This window comes from Caloenas nicobarica, chromosome 6 (genome assembly GCF_036013445.1).
Source record: "Caloenas nicobarica isolate bCalNic1 chromosome 6, bCalNic1.hap1, whole genome shotgun sequence".
NCBI classification, from domain to species: domain Eukaryota; kingdom Metazoa; phylum Chordata; class Aves; order Columbiformes; family Columbidae; genus Caloenas; species Caloenas nicobarica.
The window spans coordinates 35,095,867-35,115,302 of NC_088250.1; the positions used below are offsets into that span (position 1 = coordinate 35,095,867).

The 19,436-nt window shown below is 37.2% G+C and overlaps 1 protein-coding gene across 1 annotated transcript in view; it reads right to left on the bottom strand.

Moving 5' to 3' along the window:
• Window positions 1-19,436, bottom strand: part of TMEM163 (transmembrane protein 163) — a 91,757-nt gene that overhangs the window by 35,093 nt on the left and 37,228 nt on the right. Inside the window, exons 3-4 of the mRNA XM_065638173.1 lie at window positions 3,597-3,640; window positions 2,397-2,488 (exon numbers count right to left, since the gene is read on the bottom strand). Of these exons, the coding sequence (XP_065494245.1) occupies window positions 2,397-2,488; window positions 3,597-3,640 (136 nt within the window). The remainder of the gene's footprint in view (window positions 1-2,396; window positions 2,489-3,596; window positions 3,641-19,436) is intronic.

The window sequence follows — 19,436 nt, forward strand, 5'->3', positions numbered from 1 at the left end:
CTTGCTGTGAAGTTTGTGAAACGGGAAGTTTTAGAAATTTGCAATTCATAATTAATTGGCAATTGCACTTGGCTTCTGTCAAGCTCAGGTTATTTTCAGGTATGTTAGGATACACAGACAAATGTAATCTTTAAATCAATAAAAGACAGACACTCTGGCACACTTTATTCTGGTAAACAGTAGTTTTTGCAGAAACCTGGAGTTTTGCACAGGCTCCTACGCTAAGGCAAAGTATGGTAGGCACACACAAATAGGACTAACGCACAGTATGACCTGAGCACCCACACAAATTTGGACCCAACTGTTCAGGAGTGTGAGAGCAGACTTCCCACCGAGGCACTAGGAAAGACCTGGTGTGGTTATACGTACATATGATACAAAGATTATTTACGAGGTAAGTAAGCAGCCAGAAGGAGTCATGCAACATTTTCCCAGCACAGAGGAAAAATAATTACATGCAGTCTTTCAAGCAAGAGATTGATTAAACACAACAGGAAATTAGAAATGTGCCTCCCTCAAAAATCTGACACAGTAAGAATTGCCTTAAGAGACACAACCGTCTCTTCGCCTTTCAGTACTATGATTATTCTCCTGTCAAATCTAGAAATGGAGGGATAATCAGACTGCCTATCCAGTGATTCATATTCCCAGCATATGGTAACATTCTTTCACTCAGTACTGATCTCATCATGTAACCTTTGCTGTCTTCAACTAGAGGGCATGGCAAGTAATTCATTGACTTAATTTAGCCTTCTGTTAAGCAGGAGGATTATATGAAAGCAAATGAAAAGTGAGCATAAAAAGCAGGAAAATATGTTTGCTACTTTGCTTGTTCACTTTACTGGCTTAGCCATAGGGATACGTTTATTCTTCTTTTGTATTGGGATTTATTTTCTCCCTAAAGTACTTTACAAGGTTCACTTGAAAAAGCTCAACAGAAGGAGATTTCGAATATATGTTAATTGAATGTTGACAGGAATCTCTGTGGACGCCCACAAAAGCAAGATACTCAGGAAATGTCTGTTAAGATCTCCAAATTTGTGCAGGAAAACTAATTTTAATCTCTTATTTCTGGATTTATTTTTATGAATCAATGCCACATCAGTCTTCTATGGCCTTTTATTCCAAACTGTTATGTATGGAGACCTGCCAGAAAGGAACTCACAGCACTGGCAAGCTGTTGCATGAGTCTGAATTAATGCACGTAAAAACACCGCTTACTGTTTCTCCAGTTTTTAGAAAAGGACTATGAATGTAAGTTATAGTCCCCTCTGTGTGGATTTTTTCTTTCTACCTGATTCTTCAAGTTATGCAAAAGCTCCGTTTCATCAGTCTTCCCTTCTTGTAGAATGGACTTCATTAGAGGTGTTTCAGAACAAAAACTGCCTTATCCCCCTTGATTGTAAAACTGTAGTCCATCCAGGAGATAGCTGAATTGTCTTCAAACAAATCAAATAGGACAGTGCTAGCAACAGCAGCACAGAACAAACCCAAAGCAGACCAATGTACTGCAAGCCTCCACCCAGCTGTACCCAAAATCTGAGTAGGAGGTTAAATTCTTCTTTATGCACTAGCTGGAACAATTCTTGAGCAAATATCTACCCGATCTTCTCAGCTACCACATGCATTGCCAATAGGAATGCTGCACAATGCACAACGATACAGAATATCATTTCCACTGTGATCAATACTGCACTGCAAATTAAAGACTTTTCCATAGGATCTATATAGCAATCATTAAATGTACTTACTTTGCAAGCATATAATTTTTTCAATATAGAAGACATGCAAGTATTGATATACTCTTACTTACGAAAACAGTGATGGCTCTGTAACAAAATGGGTATATTTCTCTCTTCGTACAGTAGTTATAACAAAATGTGTCACCCTACTATCATATCACTAATACAGGCTCAATCTTATCAGATGTTCTACATTCTCAACTTCTAATAATATCACTAGCAGTTTAAGTGATTTACATTCAAAGAGAAGGGTTCATACTTCAATCTTGTTAAGGGAAGCACAAATATAATACAAGCATCAATTTTAAAAGCATATTCTAATAAGAATAATGGAGTAAGATGCAAAATAAAAGATTTACAAATCCATTACAGATTGCGAATACAGTTCATTTGATAGAGATGCTGGAAAAACAAATGCAAAGCCCTAACAATTACTATCTTGGCTAAAAAGAAACTGAAAATCACAATCACAGGGAGGTTTGCTTATGGAAAGACTACATGTTTGGGACCAAAGAGCAAGTTGGCAGGAGGAAAGAATACTTGCTGACATGACAAAATGTTTTTTGTCAGAGCTCTGGAATCTGTAGCATCACAGCTTGACAGCAAAAGCTCTGCAGGCCTCTATCAAAGCCAAAAGTAATTAAGTGTACTTACATGTACTCCCTGTGTGCAGAATGCACAGCAGCTGCGTTGCTGTAACGCCACAGAACTATCGCTGATGACAAAACATCCAGGGTAGCATCAAACTGAAAGAGACACAGAGTCAATTGTTTCGTGGGCCATTAAATGTGCCCTGTACTAACAGTAATGCATTTACCATCCTGCTGCACAGGCACAAAGCAGCTTCAAATAAATCATTTTAATGAAAGCGGGATTTAGATTTATTCAATTGATCTTCACATTTTTGCCATGTATTATTGCACAATGATGCACTTCAGAGCTCAGTAAGTCAATTAAGGATTAAAACTTTTTATTTGTAACCCATTACCTGCGGAGAAGTTTAAAAAAAAAAACAAAAAAAACCAAAAAAAAACACAAAAAAAACACAAAAAAAACCACCCAAAGACAAAACCAAAAAAACCCACAACAAACCTAACACATGATCTGGCACTGTGGGACCATAAGAGATAAAATACTAATATGATCCTTATGCAAAGACTCTAAAAAATGTGTTTGAAAATGCCTATCAAGCATTCCTTTTTCCTTCAAACTCACAAGTTTTCTACCATAGAAGGTTTTGTTTCACAGTAAGGAGATATTAACACTGAAAACCAGGCTTGTCCCACTGTAAGAACTTTCATTCTGAAGTCAAACTTTCTACAGAGTCAATATAACTTCCAAATTTGAAAGCAAAAGCCAGATTGTTTTAAATTAGTGATTTTGCTTGCCATAAGGAATTTTTTGCTCTGTCACTAATCGGGAAAGTCACAGCAACTACTACAGCAGAAATCTGTCATCCTGAAGTCAATAGGAGTTTTACCATAGACTTCAAGAGGAAAAGGGTCACACAAAGTTCAGAAGGAAACGTCAGAATTTGGCTTGAGTTCAACAACAGAACTGATTAAGTTGAGATTTTATAGAAGAAAAGTGTATCTGGTGGATAATATCAGTGATGAGATACAATATGGACATTAACACCAGTATAAGACTTAGTAGTCAGAAACTGAAAAAGTATAATTAAAGTACCTTTACTATTCTTTTCAGGATATGACTTCAACAATATTTTTCTAATCCATCATTGACTCTGCACACCTTGCTATGAAGTCACAATAAGAGAAAATACAGTATTTCATGTTCAGAAAAACCCCGTGAAAAAAAAGTGGTAGAGAACATTTAAATTGTATCTATACTTACAGCAAATCCAAACGATGATGCACTGTATCTCATTACGGAGACAGCTAAAGGAAAGAAAATATTATTTAGAATCACTTCAAATCTTTTTTGTGTCCTTTCTTCTTCTCTTGTCCAAGAGCTACAAAAGTAGCTTAAACACACAGCTTTAGTTTCACACATTTCCTATTAGAATGACCTGACCGACACTTCAATTTCTACAGGAAAGGCCTTGTGCTGCAAGAAATGGTTGGGGCACTCGAGAGATGCTTTGCTTCAAGAAATGCTTCAAATTCCATCAGATTGGTGATTTCCAAAGAAAAAGGCATTAGCAGGAAAGATTTTTCCCAGCTCCGATTTAGACTGTGTACTGCCTCTAAAAAAACCAAACAAGACTTTAAAAATGGGCTAACACCTAGGAAAAAAAATATATATATAATTTTACTCTATGCATCCTAATTCTGGCATCTCAACATGTCCAATTCTAGGAGGTACTGTGCAAGGGGAAATACCTTTTAAGAGGGCATCACCTGGAGCTGGGACTCCACCAAACCGCAGCTCTCAGCACTGAGCAGCTCCAGCCTTCTTGCCGCATCTTGCAGCCTATGGAGTGAGCACAGGACTCACCAGAACTGTGCTCCCGGATTAAAGTGCACGGCACTCAAGTTTCAATATTAAGAGGGCTCAGAATAAAGTCTAATAGGATTAATTTCACTATGCTTTCATGAACAGCTATCAGCTAACTTACTAAGAAAAATACATTTTTGTAAAATAACGATACTTGAAGTAAAAACCAGACTCATCAATGACTTTGTCAATCTTAGGCTGACAAACACAATATCTAATTTTCAGTATTCCAGTATTCATTAGAACAGCTTGGCAGAACAGAGCTGCTACAGTTTGACTGTTCTTTTAGTAAGAGCAAGCTGCAGTTCTGTGGCACTTATCTGGATAAACAGAAACTAAAATATTAGAAAAAATAACCCTTTTCTTATTGATCTAAGATCTAGCTGTGGCCAGAAGCATACCAGATATCACAAATATTTGGACTTCAATGCCACAGTTGGCCAAAACACAAAGAAAAGTCATCAAGTTCATTTCCAGATTCCCATTTTCTCAAAGTTGAAGAGCATTGAAACAATTAGTATGGATTTACACCTTTCATTGTTAAATCATGATTCCCCACACTTCATGTCCTAGGTGAAAGAAGAGGCTGTATTTCTTGGTCAGACTTGCCAGGCAAGAGCTATGCTTGACAATCTGACACTGTTTTGCGGTGATCCAGCTGCAAATATGAACACTTCACTGCATAATAATAAACTGCCTATCAAATTTTCATTGTATGCCTCCTTAGAGGCACACAGTTTCAAAAACTGCAGAAGTTGCATCCAAAAAAATATGGGCTTTCACAGGTACACACAAGCTTGTAATGTTCCCGTTGTTACCGCTTTCATATGATGCAGTTCAAAGCCACACTTTTAACTCCTGCTTCTATTTCTAGTCTGCCTCTATAGTGGAATTAGCTCCTTGGTTTTTACTAAATTGCCAGCTTTTTTTCCCACTCTAATCCAGACTTAAAACAAATTAACTCCATGGTTCCCTTAAAAACGAATACCTAATTTCTACAGGTGATGTAGATAGATACAGGTGATGCATACAGAAACCCACACCTTAAGAATGCTTTAGGGGACATATTTGGTATATTTAAAGCATAAGGTCGTCAGCATGAGAACCATCTTCATTTTTATGTATTCTACCACAGCGAATATCCACAGCACTAACAAACAATCGGTTTGGCCTGAAGCTACATAAAACAGTAATTAAAAACAAGTATTAACTAACAGTGTCACAAGTCTGCTTAAACCTTTTTGCTCGCTAATGAATACGACTGGAGAAAAGACTTTCCAAGGACTAGTAGCCTACGATACTAACTTGTAGTGGTAAAAGGCCATAATAACAGCAGTAATGACCATTTAAGCACTGGAAAGATACAATTTTATATTACTTATTTACATGCTGGTTTTCTAATGGGAATAACAACCCATTTGTCTTTCAGAGTCAAGTAACAATGTTAAAAGCACCTTCAGCCCTGACTTAAGCACATTAATACTTCGAGCTGACAAATACAGTCATAAAGCTCAGCAGTAAATCACCCCAGGTTAAATGTGATGTTTGTCCATGAGTCTCGGCTCTGGGGCAGAGAAAACAACTGGAATATTGGCATCCAGAGTACCAACCAATACAGGTTGCCACAGACTGAGTGCATCCTCTACAGACAACTGGCTCCTGTTCTAGGCATTGAGGGCTGAAAGGATTTTAGGGAAGTTCTGCTGGGCATCCAAGCAGTGGAGACCCCTGGGCAAAGGAATAACCAGTGGTCCTTCTGCCTCCAATATCACTGCCATGCTCCAGGAGCAACGTATGGAATCACAGGAATGGATCATAGAGCTTTTGCTGAACTCTCACCTTCCTTCTCAAAACATATTTTCAGTTATTCCCAGATAAGCCTCTGATGTAAAAAAACCGCAGAGATTCCTAATATCCGTATTGAATGAGTACAATGGTGGAAAACAAGCAATGAAGAACAGAGCAGGCAGCTTAAAAATCCTGCGGAGTCACCATATACATTTAGCAGCTACACCGCCATGACAGTGGGAGCCTACTTTTAGCTATTTTATTGACTAAATTGGACAGCATTTTATTACCTCTACAATAAAGCAGATAATCCTAATGCATTTTCCTGATATTTGTAAACAGAACTTGCAAGCAGCCAGAAACTAAAAATAGAGCCAGCACAATAAGACACAAATGTACCACTGCCTCCGCCTGCACAGCAATATCAGTTTGTGAAGTCTTACAACCTATAGGTCAGATTTTTTTGTTATTCCTTCACCCCCTCCAAAGTGATTCCAAATAAAGAAAAATACCCCATTTCCCCATGTATTCTACCCTGAAGAAAATTCACTTCCACATGCCTCAGAAAAATGACTAGGGCCCTAACCCTACAAAATCATTCCAATTTAACTCTTCAGCCAACCCGTCTCCCACCAGCCTTTGCCAGGTTTAATCCATTTAAAATGCGTTCCTGGAGAGCTGGGACCCTGCAGTGATCCTGGGCCTCTCAATTCCTTCTCTATGATGGAAAACCACCCTGGTACCTTTTTGCTCAAATGCAGGAGGCACAAAATAGGAAGGGAATTAACTCTGCCTCCAGTTCTTCCAAACAGAAACCTTCAGGATGAGTCTGGCTACAAATGAGAGATGGCACATACAAACAGCTCCTCCATCTGTCATAAAATCTCTTCTTACCTACTCAGGAAAAACTATTTTTAGGAAGCTCCTCTTGACGGGACAATCACTCCATCATGTTCACTTTGAAATTAGCCTTTCTGAAAGACATGTGGATGCCAGCACATAAAATGTCATAGCTTCAAAGCACAAGACCTACACTCGGCAGAAATCGGGTGGGCAATTTTAACATCCTTGAAAGTGCTGAGTTTATTTATACATATATTGCCCTGTGTATCTTGCAGGCTGTACAGAATCACAAACAATAGGAACTGGAAGTTCTACTGAATCAGAAGTGAAACTGAAATAGTCTGTTTTAATTGCCCAGTTTTGGTAAAACATCAAAAACTAATGTAACAATAAATATTTAAAAATTAATCCATTCCAAACACAGAAAACCAAATGAGTAATACTTTTAAAAAATCCACCAAAAAAAAATCCCTCATAACAACAGAAGGCAAAGAACACATGTGACTCTGATACTGTCAATATTTGTAACAAACTGTACTGACCAGGACCAACAAATACACATATATTTCCCCAGGCACTTTTGCCTCACACAGAAATTTTTGTAGAGCAAATTTTAAGGGTTTTTATGCACATGCCCAAAATTTCTGCAATCAGCACAGTAGCTACAAATGGCTGCTAAACATCCAATATCTCAGCCATGAGTCTGCCAGAAATTTGATCTACACAGGCAGACCCAGTGCTATCTATCACTATAATGTTCCTACACTCCTATTTCTATCCCAAAGTCAGTGGCAAAACTGTACCAACCCTATTCATACAAAACCTTCAGCTCATTTTCTCAGTTTATAATTGTATCAACATGATAAAGACCCTTATTTCTGGGCAATACCATTAAAACGTTATGTATGTATCCACCAAGTAGATGCATAAGTTTAATGCATATTAAACCTGGATCTTGATCTCATTAGAATTTTTGGCTGATTTGTAAATAAGTCCCTAAAGGGGTTCATTTTTCCAGCTGTCTGGAAGGTGTCACAGTGACTCTGTGCAGAAGGAACTGCAGCAGAGTATTAATACTGGGAGACTCCTGTCCTTGGGGACACCTCAGCTGTGGGATGTGCAGTGGTATTGGTGAATGGGGCTCTGAACCATCCAGACATCATGTCCTCAGCTCTGCTACTGAAGTTTTTTTTTTTTTTCCCCCAGTTTCTAAATTTGTTTTCTGTACAAATTCTACACGCTTCAGAGCAGCGACCATATCTTCCAGTCTGCCCCATTCCCTGGACTACAGGCACAGCTGGAACTTCTGGCTTCTAAATGTGTACAAAAGCCACAAACCTAGGATTTACTACTCCTTTCCTTCAAAAAGAAAGTGCATCCCACCAAAAGTATTTATCAGCTTTACATTTTCCTTCATTTTTTAAAGGACTGAGATCCTTGACGTGAGTGACTCTATCTACTATTTATAATAACAATTTACTTCTTCCATAACAACAAAAAACCCCCAAGGTATCCTAGAAAGCTTGGCAGATTCAGTCTGGTAACAGATTCTGCCATTGGTGGTGGTAAAGCTTTCCAGGAATATCTTTCTGTCGTTGTCTGTTACTCAGTTAATATCACATTTTGTTTGTTTGTTTACATCTATTGCAATGGCCAAATCTTCAGCAGCTGCAAACTTCCATTACTCCATTTATTTCAATGAACTACAACAGTGAAGAGCAATTGAAGATTTCCATTATTTCTTATTACTGAAACAGCAGAATTTCAGGGCTTTCTGCAAAAGTTTTCCTTTGTGTTTAACCCAAACAATTCTCTTCAGTTTGCTGACATGTTAGCTAAACCAATAATTATTATCATCATCTCTGACTCCAGGAATTTCTATCTTAAATCATCCATTTTTCAATGCTTCAATTTCAGAACTTTTTAAAAACCTATTTTTTGTGGTTCTTGCAAAGAATCAAACACCAGTTCTCCCTTAATTCCCTTTGTTTACATGTCTTCTGACCATATTTGTCTTGTGGCTGCATCAGTGCCTCATGATAAAAGATCAGAAGACTTTCATTTCAGGGGTTAAATATTCACAGTACTGACTTTCACGCATGGATGTTGTTTTCCTAGACTGATTATTCACTATACCATGGTGCTCACCAATGGTAGCAATCTCGAAGAATAGCAGAGCAGTCCAGTCCTAAAGCTTACTTAGTCTCCTGATTCACTTCTATTTAATTTGCTTTCATTTTCACATTTACTACTCTTGCCTCCTTTGGTATGACACAAACGAACAGAAGAGACTGGGCAGCCAAGTAGGACTCAACTATGAAACAATCCTACTATGAAAAAACAAAGTATAACTTATCAAATGACCAAAAAAAAAATCCATGTGGAGAAAACAGTGAACCAGCTTTCTCTACACTACACAGTAGACAGTCCCCAAGAGTATATAAGTAATATAAATAAGTAATATATAAGTAAGATAAAAAACCTGCCCAGGATCCCACTGCTTGACACACTCCTGTGCTTCCTTTCTCAGGTGCCAACCTTCTGTTTTCAAACAAGATCATCTCAAAAAAAGAACATAAATCAGAGAAAAGGAGGAGTGGTATTTTTGGTTAGTTTTGGCTTTCCAGGGGGCAGGAACTAAGAGGGCCCATATGTCAGAGATCCAGTTGAGCTTTTTCGGGATACTAAATGCATACGTTCGCATTTAAGAATAATAAAACTTGAAGGTCTACAAGAAACATACTATTCCATACATATTTATTCCAGCTACATGGTGCAAACTCTCTGCAATTGAATATAGAGGTGCATAGTTTAATCTGTTATATTTCAAATGGGGTCACTTGAATCACCCAAAATAGCTCAGTGCAATGACATTAAAGCACATTGTCTTTTAATGAAACTATGTATTATTGATGCCCCAACTCCAAATATAACAACTGAAATGGCCTAGAATGTTGCAAATGCCTTTAACTGCACATTTACGGAGGAAGTTTTTGCAGCTTATACCTACAATCCACAGGCTTTGCAATTTCGAGCCTTAAACTACCTTCCAAAACCAAAGGAAGCAGTTGGACCCTGGACAGGGCCAAGGAACAAGTGGTACCTTGACTAAAAAAGCCACAAACAACCAGAAATGTTGAGTGATATCAGACATACTCGACAGCTGTTTCTAAAGCCCTGTGGCAAAGATTTGTAACTCTCTGTATCCAAATGAAGGTTATTCCAGATTTCATGACCCAGGAGACTCTCCAAAGGCAACGTTTCTTCTGTGTTATACTGACTGGAGGCAAAGCTAACAGAGAACTATTCAGGTCCTGCACAGCATAAAGAATTTATTCTTGGGAGTTTGGCCAGTTGATTAAAAGCAGGCTTTACCTAAGTTAAGACAAAAAGCCAGAAGACCAAGGTGAAGGTTTGTAAATGCTTATTTGACTTAACTGGGTTTCTGGAAGCTTCACCAAGATCCAGTGAACTCATATTTTATACGTGTATCCCCAAATCTGTAACAGCTTGGACATAGGCTAAATGTTTTTACCAGTCATTGAAGGTTTTGTATGGTTAATAAAAGAGCTGAAATACTGCCATTACTTCCAGGTTCTGGTAAACTCCTGTCCTGTGGTCACATACAAAGATGGAGAGATCCTTTCAAAAAGATAATTAAAGAATTGTATTGTATGCAAGCTACAGCTCAGATGTATCAACACAGAATTTACACACAAGGATTCAGGCTAACTGCAGCACAAACAACAATAAATAGATGGATATTGTTGGTTGTGCTATGTACTAATGTCTATATGAAAAAAAATATTTTAAATTAGGTTTTATTTAGAACATTTAAAAGAACATAATCAGTGAGAACTGCATCCCCTCACCCCGGGCAAGGTTATTTGTCTCCATTACTGTGAAGATGCCTAGTGGTTTAATTTTAAAAAGACACTTAACTTGAAGTTTCCAAATTTAAACTAAAGGAAATACATCAGAAAACTCCAAGAGCCAAACTTCTAAATTCAGTATTTTTTTTCTTTATTTTCTCCCTATTTTTATGCTACTATTTCAAACTTGACATGTTAATTGTATTTTCAATAACTGTGGTACATCAGGTAGCAAGAGCATTAAAAGAAAAAAATCACCAGTGCTGCTGTTAAAAAAAAGAAAAAGGCAAGTCTAGTTTGAAAATACTTCCAAGAAACAAAAATAGTCCAACATCATAAAACTGAATTCTCAGCATGCTACAGAGATTCAAAGCACAGGCCTTATGGTGCATGCAAACAGTATTGCGTGGGTTGATATTTCAGGTTCAAAATCCTCACACCAGCAGAAAAACACAACACAGCTTTAAATACCTGGAATCATACGCCAGTATAACCTCCACTCCATAGAAATCGGCTGACTGAAGCGCAACATGGAGGATTTAGATCAAGAGAGGATTTAGGTAGCTTTCCCACACATCATATCTCTTTCTAGAAGTATTCCAGCTACCCTGTACCTTAAAAATAGTTCTTAAATAAGAAAAAAAAAAATAAATCATCTATCTGCGATTTAAGTTTACTCAAGTTGGATTCTTCCTGGTGATGTTTAAACTTTGAGAAAAGAAACATATTTTAGCCATGATAAGCACTGGCAAAATCCTCACTTTTCCACATTAACTGTAAGAACCCTTTCTTGGTATCTGCTATCCACAATACAACATAGGTGAATTTTCTAGTTATAAACAAATAACAGACCTGCCAGATAATAGTATTTTCACTAGAGTTGCATCTGAACTTCAATATACAAATTTATGATCAAAGGTCGTCTTTTCCTAGAATTTCAGTAAAATTTTAAGCAGCTCAATGGATGTAGCAATGAATTGTAAAATTCTGCATTTACCATAGAAAGTTTTCCAAATAAATTAAAATCTATTTTTTAATTTGATGGATTTTAACTTTTTCATTCAGTGTGTGTGTGAAGACAGTTATATTTCTTAAGGTCATTACAGACATATTTACAATTACCTCATAAAATAAATCAAACCAAACAATTATAGTAGTCTCCGTATTTTACAAATAAGGAAACAGAACTGGATCAGGGATCTTATGAGATATTTGAAGATCAGGGATCCAGGAGTTTAATTACCACAACAACAGGACTCTGGAGAGAAAGTATAATTGTTTGAAAAGGCAGCTGGGTTGGCACAGTATCACACATCACACTGTCTTACTAAGCAGCTTTGTGGTAAATCCTTAAACATTCCCTTTTTTTAGGGTTCTTATCTATAAAATGGCACAAAAGTACTTCCACAGTTCAGGATGTTATACACAGAAAAAGTCATTTTACCATGTGGAAGCCTCTAGTAATTCTGCAAAGAGTGACAGCAGGCACCATTAATATCTTATTATTTGAATAAACTGTTTAGTATTATGATCTGCCTCTTATAATATTTCACATTCTCAAAGCATGGCCTTAACTTAGAAATGTAAAGTTTAACTACTGAAAATGGTAACCCAGTTAGAAATGACCTGAATGATCTTTATGGCATTCCCATAGATGAGCAGTTGTAATGTACTCTGTACTAGAACTATATCAAGAGACTTCTGAAAATCAAAGCAGATTTCCTTTTATACAGAAATATAGCAGTAATTCAGAAGTGTATCAAGTGCTGAAAAATAATTCATACTGAAAATAATTTTGTATTGCCCTTTAACTTGCATTAGTATAATGCAATTATAATTATTGAAACTGATGTGACTACTGCACCCCCATCAATTAGTTACTACAAGCTCGTTTTTGTCCTGCTGAAACCTCTAGAACACAAATGCAGTGAAACCCATGAAAGCAAAGGTGACTATTTTAAGCATCCTTTTCCTTAGATACCTTGCAAAGGTTCTGAATTTGGAACACAGAAAAATGAGTCCACACAAAATTGTCAGTTTGACACCCAACAACAAAGACACCAAAAATAATGATGAGAAAGAGCTATTGAAAACTACATTCAGATTCAGGTAACTGAGACCATATAGACAGGCTGATACTTAAAAAAAATTTAAAAAATTTTAAAAAATATTTCTAGCATAACAATTTAGCTGTGTGTCTATTTTTTGGAAAAATCACACAAAGGCAACAGGAAATCTGTCAGAAGGAATGAAAGTAAGATATTCACTTGGCACTTTTCTTGGTATTTTTGTCTGGTTCCTCCTTTAACTAACAGGTGGTTAAGTCCTGCAATTCTGTTCATAAGGAGGATAAACAGAATTAGAATAAATTCTCTGCACATACCCATTTGTGATTTAGAAATCTAAGGCTGCTCCCCCGGCTGGAGCGCAACCGTGACTGACCCAGGCTCAGTGGATCCTGGGTTGAGGAATGGCCACTGGACCCTGGAAGCCGGAGGGCACGGAGCGTGCCCTACACCGCGGTACCGCTGGCTGCTTCTCTGCAAATAACTCTTCTGCTCTATACACAGCTCGGTGCCTTCTCCAGCACTTCCTACCCAGCCCGCGACTAATGACACAACGGAGCCCTTTGTCGGCAATGGGAACAACACAAGAGACGAGCATCATAATACAAAGGTAGACAGCTTTTCCTTATCATAATAAATGAGATTTTTTAAAAAAGATAAAAGGAGGCTTATATTCATTTCTCTATGTATGGCTTTCTTGAACATGCGAAGAATGGAACACGGTATGTGAAGACAAGACCAGAAGAAATTCACACTCATGACATTTAGTCTCATTAAATGTTTGTTCTCTGAGCATTTTAATGACATTAGAAATATGAAAACCAAGGAAGATTTGAACTGAAAAGCTTTAGTCATTGAAAAATAATTAGTTGTCTTCACGGCCTTTTTCATCATCCCTATCAATTTCAGAGACAAGACACATATCACAGTACCCCCCATTTTAATTAGATGGCTAGTGAGCTACTCCAGAACCAAAACAAGCTGCCAAATACAATTAAGCAGGCTGCCAGAATATAGCACAATACTACAGAGATTTTCTTTTCACAAAGTGAGATTAAGAATCCAAACCATACCAGACACTTCAGTGAATTAGTGAAGAAACTTGGATTTACACACACATTTGAAAAACAGACTTCCAATTTAAAGTTGCTTTTTTGGTGTAAAAAGCTTTGGATACCTCAGCTGACCAGGGAAAGGACATCTGATCAGACTTCTCCAGACACACAGCCCGTTTCAGTCCGTAGGAGCCTGCAGGGCTGTTCTCAGGGGTGAATCAGGCACAGAGCACGTCATGCTAAGGACACCTTCATGTCTACTAGATAAGAAATAAGCTGTTCCATACCCCACTAAATTCTTCGATTTCATCTCCAATTTTAACAAGTGAAGAGTTCAATTCTTGCCATTTAACATCTTAAACTTGTCAAATTCTCACAGGGGCAATCCCAAACTCTAAGCAGCTGCGGTTTTGAAAATGAAAAATCACTTGCAGCCCCTTCACTGGTCTGTATGTTCAAGAATTCTTGTACATGGCATACTTGACAAAGAACTAAAATTCAAACATGGAAGAATTATATTGGAAGAAAGTAATATTTATTTTGGAACTGAGGGTAAATTGGGAAAACTGTCACAATTTTACACTATAAATTTTACTGGTCAATTTTGCTAATAAGCCTAAAAAATGCCCAGTCCTGAATCAGCAAGTATTTTCATAATTTCATTTTATTTTGGTACAATCCCATCAGCATCTATTTACATTTACTGTATTGTAAGATAATTGGTGGCAATTTATCACTTAGATTCTTACACTGTAAATTCATTTCTATGGTCAGATAACTGCAAAGCAAGAGATGACTGAAAATGTTACTTTGTTGTTTATTCAGTTAGACTAATGGGCAGATTCCTATGTCTATTAGGAAGATTCTTTTATTCGCAGAAAGTAGTTAAATAGTCCAGGTAACTGCAAGTAAAATGTATTGATAAATGAGGGAGGAAATCACAAGCTTATATGTTGCTATTCACTGTGTGTAAGTGAATTGACAAACCTACTGATTTCCACCAGAGTCAACGAGGCTCTGAGGGACAAAGGAAGTTTGTTCACAAAATAAAGGATGAAACTAGGATCTAATATTATAAAGTCATTTGTTTGAGTCCTTCGAGCAGAGAGGAAATAATGTCTGCTGACTGCTTCTTAACGAAGGCCATTTTGCAAGCCCAAAAGAAAAGGGAGCCATGCAAGTATAAATCTGTAAGATAGGCACTCCCTACAGCTCTTATTCTACAAAAGCTATCCACACTGTTTTATTTTAGCATTCTCTTCAATGGAAGGCATGTTGGTTCATTCTTTTATAATAATTTTACTCTTTTCTATTCCCAAATACACTTTAAAGTGTACAAGTCCAGAAGATTCTTTCTTTGCTAGACCTTCTTTGCCCATGCTTTTTTAACTATAAGATACCTCACATGTTTTCTTAGCAGGATTTCAACTCAGCAAGTAAAAGACAGCAGACTCTTGCTTTATTTATCATACACCTGCTGGAATGTAAAGAAATCTTAAAGTTTGAACTGGATTATTAATGCTCCTCTAATACAGATCACCAAGCAATGAAAATTCACCCTTCTTACACTAATTTAATCAAACATCCAAATTCGGAACACAGGCAATTTTGCTAAATACATCAAAAGTCAAGAAGTAAAAATAAATATAAACAAACCTTCCAGAGAGAGAATCAACTGTCTGATATCTCTCTGTCTCTCTGTTTAATTTAACGGTAGGAAGGAATCTCAAGTCCTTCAGACAAATCTCTTCCTCAGATAACATGCTGATCTGAGCAATCTCTTGCTAAGGGCTGCAGTGAGGAATGTTGCCATCAGTCCCACTTCGATGCTGTAAAATGGAGATTCTCTGCTAGGAAGGATGACACTGACACACTTTACACACAAAATAGCACTGCAGTCAGGTTTAGTATACAACTCAAGAGCAAACCTGATATATTCAGTGAGCTGTGGGTTCTAAGTCATTAAGTAAAAATAACAATGAAGTATGAGTCTTAATCACAAATTTCCTTTGTTCTGGGCTTTTTAATTAAGCTTTGGTAGTAGCTGTTTAATGCAATAATTCTAAATAAGTCTTCCTGGAAACTTGTAATGCTGATTTACTAACAAAAACATTTTTAAACTATTACAGTCCAATTGCAGAGTCTTGACAACAGGCAGCAGTAGGAAATCCTACTCAGCAATTCACAAGACCAGGAAGACTGTAATAGCTTCCCTGAAGGATGCAAAGTTCTAAACCTAAAAGAAAAATCAGGAAACGATTGACATACCATACTATTTCGCATTTGTCCATTTTTGGAGTAATTGCCTTGACATGTCTACTGCTAATTCTGAGCAAAGTAACAGAAAACTTCCAATCCTGTCTCTATGAGATGAGACAAAAAATAGCCCAGGTAACATCAGAATAAAATGTGAGGACAAGACAGGAGGATATTACACAGTTGTACATTGCTATTTACAACATGCAATCATGTCAATAAAACTCTAACTGCATCGATTATTGTGTTCCATGCACAACTACTCCAAGGAGGAAGCTCTTGAAAACTGCTAGAAACATGTTCCCAGGATAAAACTCCTCATGTCAAGCAGCACAGACCTCTTCTTTTAACACACAAAAGGCTTTTGCTGTTGCTTTTTTTTTCCTGTTATACATGCATATTATTAGCATGAAACAGCATCAAAACTAAGAAAAATGTCTACGTTTCAGTACACAGAGACTGTTTTAAGCAGAGCTGACAGGTACCTGAATTGCAATTGAAAAGACTTTCCACTGGAAGACCTTGAGCACCAACAATCCACGGAGTCATCTAAAATATCCTAACAATTTTTCTGCCAGTAGCACTTCTGAAAACGGAGCTAACTGTAAAAGGCTTAACACGTCTTCTACAATCATGACACCAACAGTTCCAAAAATTTTTGTTGGTAACGATATGTTTTTAAAAACATTGCTTCAGATTATTGAAAGTGAAAAAACCCACATTTTCAACATTCTTAGATCCTCGTCTGCTCTGCTTTTAGGGATCGGTCATTCTCTGGCTCCATGCATAAAGTAACCATGCATTTTTTTTTTTCATTTGTAAATGACATTGAGAATACTTGCTTATTTATAAAATGAGAAACCTAGGATTACTAATACCAGAATTCTGGACTTGTATTTTTTAAAAAACCATAAAATCATAGAATCATTTTGGTTGGAAGAGACCCTTAAGATCATTGAGTCCAACCATGAAATCCAGTGGTCTGAATTTGTAGTCCCCAATCCCAATCCTTAGATCTGAGATTAATTTACCAGAACTGGTAGGTTTTGCAATGTCTGAGAATTGTAACACCACTGTAGCATTTCATGTTGGCCAAAGAGGTCTTGCTCACTATTCCCACTGTGCCAGACTTACTGCTTCCCTTCCCTGGTGAGGAAAGGTGCTGAAATTCTTGGCTTGATGCACCAATACGGTTTCAGCTCGACTCCCTCAATGATGCAAACACCGCAGCCCCATGTGATTTCAGCTGCCTGCTGCAGAAAACATGTTCCTTTTGCAAAGCCTTCCAAGCCAAAATAGGTATTTCATATTCAATCACAGCTCAAATTATGTTAACTTATTCACTGCTTTTGATGACCTCTCAGCCTCCCCCACCAGGTAAGACACTATTTAAAGTTTACAAGTTATTGTATTGTTTTTTCCCTGTACTGCTCTTGCTCATTTTTTCTTTCCAGCTGGCTAGTGGTCAGAGCCATACCAGGACGTTAAGTATAATTCGCAGCAAACAGAAGAGAAATTGCAGCGAGTTCATTCAGCCACTTTAACAAAAAAATCAAGAATAAAATCAGCAGTGTAAAACTAAAGCAAATGATCTGAAGTCAATGTGCAAAAGCATAGAATTTAGATACCTTTGTAGCAGTGTTATAGAAGAGCCTAACAAATATTTTCCCTATACTCCCAAGCAGGTCCACTCTCAAGTCCAAAGCTGTTACTGCAACATTCAAAACAAGTAGACTATATTCCTACATTAAATAATATCATATGACAAAAGTATGTCACTTTTGGAAAGTAGAAAGAGCACACTACTATTTATTGGCTGTGCAAAGAAAATTACAGTGAGTTCTGGAGTACTATAAATTCACCTCACAGTCTATTTTATGGTAACTTGATTGCATACATAGGAGATAAGAGGCCAGACTCTCAGACTGTAAATTTACATCATGCTCTTCAGATATGCTTAATTATACTACTTGACTATTTACCCTTTGTATAATTGACTGTGTTCCTAGCAGCCTAAATTTACAAATTTCCCATTTTGAAGTGCAGCAAGGAAGCCTAAAAACTTCCATGGAAATGATTGAGATAACTTGATCAATGATACTGCCGGATAAAAGAATACTTATGATTGAAAACGTTATTTTGCAAATATATTTTTGAAATGCAGGAAAGACAACATCCTTTCTTCAAATAAGAATTTGCAACAGCTTCTCAAATATCTTAATAATGTAACTTCCTTCTGCACACTAGCTTTCATAAAATAGCCTGCCATATACCTCCTCATTCTACCAAAGAATAAAATAAAAGGTGATTGAAAGGAACAGCCAGGGAGAAAATATTAATTCGGAGCTAGAGCTGAGGCTGCTCTGGGGTAGGATGTCAGCAAAACAGCTGCTTCAGATGGGAACCACGAGATTAGTCAAGTACACAAGTAAAGTCTTGAAAGGGCTTTAGAACAATTCTGAAATTTCTTCTGCAGCAAGGAGCGTATCCTTGTATGTGACAGGAGGTGATCATCCTGTACTTCTGTAGTTATAGACAGATAGACCTAATACTGTTTGTAAAACAGATTTGCAGTAAGTTAAGGCAAATAAAATCCCTGTGCCAGAAAGCGCTTACAATACGGAAGCCAACTTTTATGCTATACATCTATTTATAGGCTCATAATTTCAAAGAAAGTAATTATTTATTTCTGGCCTTCTTAGCATCTTTCATAAATACATGACAGAAAAAAAAAGTCGTGGTTCAGGATCAGTCATCAAGTAGACTACAATAAGGCCACTCTCTTTGCTGGGGCACACGGTACCACACCGTACGTTATCAGCCACAAGACTGTACAAAAGATCCAAGAGGCATCTTGGGGCACAACTCTGCCAGTCACGTTATCCAAAGGTCTGGCATTCATTTATGACACATCTTCAGCTGTTGCCATGACAACACTGACATCTCCCCATGCTGCAAAGTGCTCTTAGTTTGAATATTGTATGTGAACATAAATCTCTCACATATCTTATGCAGCTATTGTTTGTGCAATGGGGGCAGTATTCCTCTACTCAGTTTTATTAGAGGAAGAAATATTATACAGATCAGTCATGCTGTTATTCACTGAACACTGAAAAATTTCAACAGCCCAACCCAGCATAACATTAATATTTTTACCAAAGCAGTATAGAAAGGGTCTCTGTATCTTGAGTGTTTCAACAGATTTTCTGTCCTGAAAAAAAACAGGTGTGTTGAAAAACGAGACCTCCATGGTAACTTATTTACCACATGGAAAATTAAACTAGCTCAAGTAAAAGAACTTTTCAAAATCCTTCAATTTTCTAAGTGAACATTTTGTGAAGATTTCAGACTGTTTCC